Source organism: Nicotiana attenuata, unplaced genomic scaffold, assembly GCF_001879085.1.
Source record: "Nicotiana attenuata strain UT unplaced genomic scaffold, NIATTr2, whole genome shotgun sequence".
Taxonomy (NCBI): Eukaryota; Viridiplantae; Streptophyta; class Magnoliopsida; order Solanales; family Solanaceae; genus Nicotiana; species Nicotiana attenuata.
In genome coordinates, this window is record NW_017671947.1 from 24736 (window position 1) to 34597 (window position 9862).

Sequence of the window (9862 nt, forward strand, 5' to 3'; positions counted from 1 at the left end):
CCTCCCGAAACTATTTTGCCTTTCATATTAAAATCCCCTCATTGCATTCTTAGAGGCGCGTCTTGTACACATTCCTAATTGTCTAAAAAAACGTGCCATGTAGCACTACACATGGCTATTTAACTCTACCTAAAACCCGCCTAAACTACCACTTTTTTGTTAGTTACCTACTTAAACTATCTGGTGTCCCCAAAACTCCCCTAAACTATATTTTCCTATATATTAAAACCTTATGTTGGACTTTTAAACGTACGTCTGTCTAACTATATTAACTTATGGTTTGTACAAAGTGTTTTATATAATTTACTCATGATGTATTACACTCGAATGATTGATTAATTCTAGGAATTTTGGCTTAAAAAAATATCTAATGTACTGTATTAATTTTAAATTTAATTATGATTGTGTTTTATGCTAGACTCCAATTGATAAGTCCTTATTATATTCACTTTGTAGCACAGAAAAAATAGAAATAAAGACATATAATGTTGTATTTCTTAAACGTCATCTTATATTACATATAAAAGATTACACGAATTAAAATTTTACAAATAAAAAATCAATTGTCCAACAATTACATTCTCTAATTCCAGATTACATAAAGAAAGTTCAAGAGATTCAACTTTATTCTTTACAAATGTGTTGAGTTTAATAAGAAGATTTAAATTGGTATTCTTTCAACAATATGTGTAAGACATGAAAGAAGACTAAAACAATAAAGAGAATAAATAATTTCAGGAAACAAGAGAGGGAGAATTTTTACAGAGGAAATCCATATGGAGAACCGAAGAAAAAAGGTTAAAAATGAAGAAGGTGAAAAAATAAGGAAGAATGGTGAAAATTGAAGAAGAAAGATGGATATAACCGAAATAAGGAGAATATTTATTAAAAAAAAATTGAAAGAGGGTTAGGCTAATTAGCCATTATAATCTGTTAGGTGGGTCATTTTGATGATTCTTTTCAGCTACCACGCGCTCCCAAGCGAGTATTTACACATGTTATTTCAGGTCAACGATGAGGGGATTTTAATAGGAGCGGCAATATAGTTAAGGGGGTTTTGAAGACACCGAATAGTTTAAATAGAAAACTGATAAAAATGTGATAGTCTAGGGTAGGGGTGTCATTGGTTCGATTTGGCCGGTTACTTTATAAAATTTGTACCATACCAATTTTTCGGTTACTCTATTATGTATAACCAAAATTAGACTTTTTGAAATCGTCCCAATCATGTCGGTTTCACTTCGGTATCGGCACGGTTCGGTAAATTTTCGGTATTTTTTGTAAATGTCATGTAAAATTCACTAGTAGAAGTAGAATGCAATAACATACGTTTTTTATAGGACTTAGCAAAATTTTCTAGACATTTTTACTATTTAAAGGGTGATGAATTTAAAAAACATGAAAGATAGCTACAGTATATATCCATCAGCTATTCGACAGCAACGTAAAAGAAACCAAGTAAAAGCAAAAAAAATATAAATCACACGAGTGGAAAGATATTAACCAAACTAAGACTCAAGAATAAAGTCTATATCAAATATTCAAAAAGATAAATCTAAATTATATGAAAGAAAACATATTCAATACATTATAATTTGCTACTCATAATCGCTAGAATACTTTGTGTCTTGCTAATAAAGCTACTTGAAATAATTTAGTGTAAGTATAAGTAGCATAATAGGTTTTAGGAATTAGTATTTTGAGTTTAATTACTTGTTGGCTTGTAACAGTTTTCATAATTCTAAGTCCCAACGAAAAATTTAATGTTTCACTAGTTTTAAACTTACTATATAAATATTCCACTTTTAAAATTTATTCGGTACGGTTCGGTATTTTTTCGGTTATTTTTATAAAATAAAAAACCTACCCTAATTATCGGTACGGTTATAGATTTGTATAAAAACGTACGATTTCTTTAAAGAAAATCTAAAAATCGGTTCGGTGTAGTACGGTTTGATCTGTTTAGTCGGTTTTCAAATATACAGTGACACCCCTAGTCTAGGGGAATTTTAGGGTATTAACTCAAGGACAAAAAAAAAGGGAAATTACCAGCTATGTCCATTTATAGGTAGCTCATTACAAAAATTGGCCAATTGATAAAATATTACTAATATTAGCCAAATTAGCCAATTAGCTATTTGTAGCAAAAAAATATCAAATTTTTGCTTTGTTTTGAGTGGGTGTTATTAGAATAGATTGGGCACAACTTAAGGAGCTTGAATATAAGTTTTGAGATGATTTGGTGAAGTTTTGAGGTGGTTTGAATTGAAAATTCGATAAAAACTGAACATGAAAAAAATGATATGTGTATCACACTGTGTATCATTTGTGTATCACAATGTATCATATTTGTGTCTATTATGTATCACATGTATATCCATGTATACCTGTGTGTGAGATACATGCGTGATACATGTTTGATACATGTGTCGCAGAGGACTTTTTTGAACTCGATTTAATTACGAATTTTGATACAAAACCAGTCCAAATCACCTCCAATCTTCCTCAAATTTTGTATATTGACTTATCTATATATTTTCAATGAATTTCAACTATACCCATTGAAAAAATTCCTTTTTTGTTTAGAACTTTGGAATATTGAATATATTTTTTGTAGTTCATCATCTTATTTGCTACCTCATCCATAAAATTTCCTTTCCGTTTATCTAGTGTTGCTGATCACGCTTAAAAATATGGAAGGTGATTTTTGCATGTGATTCTTTGAGAGAAAGAACCATATTATTTGGTTTTTCAATTTTTATTGGCTAATTTTGGTAAGTCTATGATTAATGGCTAAAAATTGGTAAGTTGAGATTTATTTGGGACATTTGTGTAAGTTTCCAAAAAAAAAAAAAAAGTATGGCACAAAATCAAAATCAGATGGCATCACACGCGTCAAAGTTCAAATGTAAAAGTATCCCCTATATTCCAAGTAAGCAAAAAATCCAAGTCACCTCCTTCCCAAATAGGGACTTTCAAAATCAATCAATTTGGCAGGGATTCATATCCAATCCGCCATTTTTTCCTCCCCAAAACCCTATCTTAATGTCCACATTTTCTCATAATCTCACCCGATATTGAAAGCTAATAGAAAGAATAATGATAAATAGTACCGTTGATGACAACGGCCACGCCCAAATTCCTGATCACCAACATCACTGCCATTGTTGCCATTTTGATAGTCATAATAATAATAATAATCGGCAGAAGCCCATACCCAAGTGCCTACCAAAGCGCATAATTTTGGTGCGCCACGGCGAGAGCGAAGGGAATAGGGACGACGCCATGTACACCGTCACACCCGATTATAGGATCCCGTTAACTCCCAAGGGAATTGGTCAAGCAAAGGAAGCTGGGTCCCGCATTTTTGACGTGATTTCTGATAATGGCACGTCCGATAACTGGAAGGTCTACTTTTACGTTTCCCCTTACATGCGAACACGTTCCACGCTACGAGAGATGGGCAGGGCATTCTCGAGACGGAGGGTGCTTGGCGTCAGGGAAGAATGCCGAATTAGAGAACAAGATTTTGGGAATTTTCAAGTGGCGGAGCGCATGAAAGTCATTAAGGAGACTCGCGAGAGATTTGGCCGCTTCTTTTATCGATTTCCTGAGGGAGAATCAGCTGCTGATGTTTATGACAGAGTTTCCAGTAAGATCCTTTTTCATGATGTTTATATAATTAGATTTAACTTTTTATACCCCTCCGGCCAAAGTTAATTTTTTTTAGCAAGTTAATTATCAAATTATGCTTACTATAGACACTTAGTTATAAACAGTTAGTTGTGGTTGCATGTCACCTTAACCTGATAACTTACTTGTCAAGATATGTTTCTCGTGAACACACACAATTCACACGCGCGCACACACACACACACCCAGGAGCACCCCTTCCTGCATATCCATATAAGTCCCTCAACACAGATTAAAATAGGAACAATCGTCCCCCTAAGATCGGGTAATAGAATGAGTTTGGCTAATGCTAATGTCGGGGCACAAAAGTTAAACTCAATTAGTTATTTTAGTGTATGATGTTCTGTTGTATTTGTGACAAAATTGTATTTTGGTTGCTAAGACACATTTGATCAAGTTTTGACCCAAGATTAATGTCACTAAGCTTCATCTAGATTCAACTGTGATGGATTAATTTTATTTTGGAGTGGCTTCATATAAGAATTACTGCATAGCCTTGGGACTTTTTTCGCCAGGTTCTAAGACACTAAGTAGATAGATAAGTTCAGGTGCAATTCTTTTTGTTTTGAACCCAATATGTACCTAGAAAACAAATTCAGAAGTTTTGAGTGGTGAGAGGCAATGCAAGTTGAATTGGGACACAGAAAGTAACACAACAACTCATGCATTTCCCTTTACGTCCACCCACAAGCCATACACTTCATGTATAAATACAGGGAACCTATAGTGGAGAAAAGATGGAAAATCTGAGAGCATCTTTTTCTCGATGCTTCTTCTTCCCCTCTCTTCTTCTCTATCTCTGATATACTTATCTGAATCTCTCTCCCTTTCCTTCTCTACTCCTCTTATTTGGTCCTCTCCTCTTCTCTCCTCTCTCTTTCCTTCTTGCTTCAGACATATTTCCTCTTCTTGTTCTCCTTCTTCCTTTTTCCCAGTGGATTTAAACTCTATATTGTTCAAATGCTGATTCCTGTGAATGTCCTGCACATTGGAGTAGCAGAGGTAGCTTCAAGATTGACTCTCAGAGGCTGTCTATTCATGTTTAGTCAAACACAGTAGAAATTGGATACTTGATTGTTGGAAAGTACTGTTAAATTTGGTGTAATAGAGTTTGTTATCTTTTATTTTGATTGTTAACTTGAGAATGAATACCCCTGTTGATGGCCCAAAATTTGATCTCTGCTATTAATATATTTAGCTGATTTTCTCAAATTAGTTAGGAACATTGCACTTCCGTGTGGCGTATACGATTAGACATAAAAGTGGAACTATAATTTTCATAGGCATTTTTTCCCCACCCGTAGCAAAGGCAGGCGGGTGTGATGGCTGTGCTGATCTGGGAATGATTAGACACCATCTCCTGGAGAACTTCCGTTTCCTAGAGTAACCTTATCTAGTTAAGTTTTCCACCAAAGATTATCAAACCATGACTGACGTCTATCACCAGCATGGGCATATATTGATATGAGATCACAAAGAGGCAGTATAGGTTCTAGTATGTCCACCCCTTAAGATAATGTCCATGTTAAACATATTCCTGATAGTAATTTTACATTGCAATGTGTTCCTTATATTGTGCGTGAACGTAGTTCAGTATAACGTTGAACCTGATAATAAAACAAAGAAAAGCAGAAGAAAAGTGTTGTAAGCGTAAGCCACTGATTACAACCATCAGGGGTAAGGTGGGGAAAAGATGGCCAGGTTGTGATTTTCTACTCTTTGATTCTTCCTTGTTATTGCATTTCAATGTTTTGACTGTTCAGAGGAATCACCTGAAACTTATCCTGTCCAGTATTCTCAATTATTATTGGAGCCCCTGGTTGTTATCATATCTGTTGGTGACCAAAATTATCCTGTCCATGTCTTACAGTTGTGTATTGGTTTATGTCAATGTTTTTTTGTGATTGAAAGCATGCTACTCTTTTAATATGCAGCCAGTAGATGGCTAATTTCATCCAACACACTAGATGTTATTAACCAGAAGAAGTGCTGTTGTCTACGAGATGTTTCCTGCCTTTTTTTTTATGTAAAGCTGAATATATAAGATTTGGTCCTTCCAGCATATTGTCCAGGATGAACGAGAGCTTGGTATACGAAGAATTCCTGTTCATTCTTAACTAAGAATATGATAGCAGGACTGCTTACGCCTTTCTGATGCCTTTTAGACAACAGACTACGATATAAATAATATAATCTTCACTTATAAAAAATTATAGTCTTCAAGTAACATAATACTTTTTGTTGTTCCATTATGTGATAAAGTGGTTCTGGACTTGCTTTTATTGGATAACACTCTTACCTGATGTCACCCATATCATGTCATGTGTCAGAAATTCAATTACTTCAAAATTATACTCAATTGACATTATGCATTTAATGGTGCTGAAGAACAGTTGCATGTTCATGGTAGTCATACTTCTTTTATTTGCTATAATTATTTCCCAGGCTTTATCCAAAAAAAAAAAGGAAGAAGAAGAAAACACTCTTAGGATTTCCTAGGCCAATTATAGTTCTCCATTTTTTTTTTGTTTTTTTTTTAAATTTGGGGGGGGGGGGGGGAGTGAAAAGTGAAGCTGTTTCTTGAGATGAAATTCTGGTCAGAGCTTTCTCCTTGCCTAAAAAGGTTAAACAAATGTTCTCCTTTTCTTGTGTTACTCAACGTCTTCCTCCGCTCGTCCACTTTCTTTGACATTCACCTCTCTTGAAATATCTATTGAAGAGAACTGACTGTTTCATGCAATATCACAATGATAAGAAGTTTTTTCAGCTTTGAGATATTCAATTTGAGGTCAGTATTTGATGAAAAGGATTATAGCTGAATGATCAATTTTTCCAAGAAGCATAAAAAATGCAGGGAGTTGCAGGTCTTGTTTTGTTTTGCAGTCCTCATATATTTTACGATACAAATTGTTTTCAAATACGTGTATATTTGCATTTGTGCACTATACATATCATGCTATTTACAGTTTTTCGATAGTTCTGGTATTCATACTACTAGATTTACTCGAAGGGGTACTGCTGGCCAGGGATAAGATGTTCTAGTTTGCTTGACTACCTTATTATCATATTTTGGCGAAACAATCTAAATGACCAAGACAGCTTTACAGATTTTTGATCCCTTTGGAAGTGAATAAAATACAATATATACACACCGTGAGTGCACAAATACCTGAAAATTCCTTGGATCCTGCACCATATGCAGATCCTTTAGGTGGTAAATGAAAATTAATTTGATAAAAAATTGTCTATTATTTTAATATATAAGGAATGCGATGGTTCTTCAATCTGTTTGCTATTGTATTTGGTGTTTCATTTGAGATATTTTATTCAATAATTTGGTGTCTGAACTAATTTTCATATTGTACAAGCAAGTTGAATTGCTAATCCAAGTTTGGCAATAAATCCTTATTTGTTGAAATCAATCTGTGATCTTGTTTCGGCCTTACTGGAGTAAATTTGAATTAAGGATTCGGCATCATCTGGCCTAAAACTAATTTATACCTTGATCCCGAAATAATATAGGCTCAGCTAATGATGATGCTGAACTGGTGTAAAGAATACTGTACCGTCATATTATGCTGAAACAGAGTGTGGCAACTTGCTCAGTGCACCGTGCTTAATTTTTTTTTAAAAAAAAAAAGAAAAAGAAAAAAGTAGCAAGAACTTTCTCAATTGAGATGCAATTATTCAGTTTGAAGTGTTAATTCTATTAACTTTTGGTAGTATTTTTCTGAACTGCGTGTTGAATGCTTTTTCTTTCAGGTTTCCTTGAATCTCTTTGGAGGGACATTGATATGAACAGACTCCACCATGACCCAAATGACGATTTGAATCTTGTGATTATATCCCATGGGCTAGCTAGTCGTGTCTTTCTGATGAAGTGGTTCAAGTGGACAGTTGAGCAATTTGAGTACCTAAACAATTTAGGGAATTGTGAATTTCGAGTTATACAATTAGGACTTGGTGGCGAATACAGTTTAGCAGTCCACCATACTGAAGAAGAGATGCTAGAATGGGGACTATCACCTGAAATGATTTCGGACCAAAAATGGCGAGCTCATGCTAACAGGAGTTCATGGAACGACAAATGCCCTTGGTACCTTGATGCTTTCTTTGACCACCTAGCTAATTCAGATGATGACGATTATGACGAAGTCAAATCAAACTTCTCCGACTAGTTTAGTGCTGCTTTTGTTCTAAATTCTTTACATTATATAGCCTAGATGATTGGTAAGATCCTTTCTACTTTCATGCGGTAGTCCACTTTTGGGGCCAGAAAGCGTCTGTTTATCTTTTGCATTCGTTATCTGTAACGTCAACTAAAGAGTTAATTGTAAATTTTAAACAATTGTAAATCATTCTTTTATATCATGAGCAAAGCAAACTGTGGTTTGTTTTGACACCACTGAGAGTCTGAGACCACAGGGGTGTCTTGTTCTTTCACCAGTTCTATAAGATATTTTGTCCCCTAGCTACGCAGAAGGTTTTTCTTTTATTAGTATGAACAGGTCTGATGCTAGACACCAAGAAATCGGAGCCTTCAAAATTCGTAGAATTTCCATTATGAGTGTGTTTGTTACGAAGAAAAACATTTTCTGGAATATATTTTTTAATTTTTTCATGTTTAGTTGGCTTACATATTTGGAAAATATGCTCTTGTTTTCCTAACCAAAAGGAGAGCATATTTTCCAAAATATTTTTCAACATTCCCCACTCTATTTCAAACCCCCATCAACCCTCCACCCACGCCTACGGCACCCCCTCCTAACCCCACCCCTACCAACCTCTACTCCACCCCCTTCCACCCCACCCATGTTGATACCCAATTTTGCCCTCATATTTTTATAAACATCATATATACTTTCAAATATCATTTCTGCATCATCACCAATTTACAAGAACTTCTTTGTAATTTTTCATAATTTTTAAAGCTTTAAAATTGATTTTCCTGCATTTAAATTATTCAAATATTTATTAATTACTCTTTCAAATAATTTTATGATGACTTAATCATCCAAATTTATTATTTACACCCACATATATGTTTATTACATTTTATACTTCATTTCATATAATTATGTTTGTATTTTTAGCCATTTACGTGAATTTGCAACAATAGCTTATATTCTATACATAATTGCATTTACTACTCTATTTTAGCATTTTTTTTTATATTTTTATAATGATAAGCTATTATTTTCAAACACTTTACTGCATAAGTGATATTTTTATTATTTATTAATTACTTTTTATAAATTTCGCTTATTTAAACTATGTCCCAACCTTTGAGTTAAATTCGGACCCAACACATTAGCCCAAACCCCAAAAAACCTAGCCCAATAGCCTTGATCCCAAACCAAACGACCTTTTAGTAAACTCGGTCAGTACCCGTTTTAAACGACCCGCCACGTTCATCTTTTAAATCCTGGCCGTTTATCTCAAGATCAACGAGATCAACGACCCTCGCTCACCCAAGCCCTTTTAATTAACCAAACCCAGAAAACCTACCTAATTTCCCACCTAACAGCCGCCCCCCAAACCCTCTCAAATGTTCTCTTTTCTCCTCTGAAACCCTAGCAGCTGCCTCCTTTATCCTCCTCAACTCTAACTCTAATATGGAATCTCTCCATAATTTTCCTTCCATATATGCTCGATCTCTCTGTTATTTATACGGTTTTGGTATCACATAATACTTGCCTATCTTTGGTAAGTATCAGGTCTTAAATCAAGCACAATCATCTCCAGACCCTCAAGTTCTTGATGATTTTTCATCTATATGCATCATAGCAAGGTTAAATGGGTCCGATTTACCAAATTCTTCGGCCAATCTTTAATTTCGGTCAAATTAGAGTTTGCCTGATTTTTCTCCTAATCCGATTCTGTATGCTATGATTTCCCTTATTATGTTTGATTGGTCATTTGTCTTGCTTGTTTGTTTAATTTTGCTACTATATAAACCCTTGCCCAATCCCCCTAAAAAAAGGCCGGAACCACGGCTATACTCTCTCATTCTCACTTATTCTATTGTTCTAAAATTTGATTTTGACCGGCCGAAAGCCAAGGACACAGAAATTTTATTGTTTAATCTCTCTTAGTGTGAGCACTACCCGGGGTTCATCTGTGACCTTTGGGAACACTGACACACTGAGAATTTTGGAGTTTCTGCTGC

General features: G+C 34.7%; 1 protein-coding gene across 1 annotated transcript; it reads left to right on the forward strand.

The window, feature by feature from the left end:
* Nucleotides 1-2935: 2935 nt before the first annotated feature.
* On the forward strand, nucleotides 2936-8059 carry LOC109210993 (phosphoglycerate mutase-like protein AT74H). The gene is made up of 2 exons (XM_019374480.1): nucleotides 2936-3652; nucleotides 7456-8059. Exons 1-2 carry the CDS (start codon nucleotides 3100-3102, stop codon nucleotides 7869-7871), a joined length of 969 nt encoding a protein of 322 aa, XP_019230025.1. The 5' UTR covers nucleotides 2936-3099; the 3' UTR covers nucleotides 7872-8059.
* Nucleotides 8060-9862: the final 1803 nt, after the last annotated feature.

Bases quoted from the DNA above. Each gene is read 5' to 3' on its own strand.
- LOC109210993 (XM_019374480.1), top strand. From the start codon at position 3,100: ATGATAAATAGTACCGTTGATGACAACGGCCACGCCCAAATTCCTGAT. The intron at 3,653-7,455 runs GTAAGATCCTTT...TTTTTCTTTCAG, and splicing joins TGTTTATGACAGAGTTTCCA to GTTTCCTTGAATCTCTTTGG.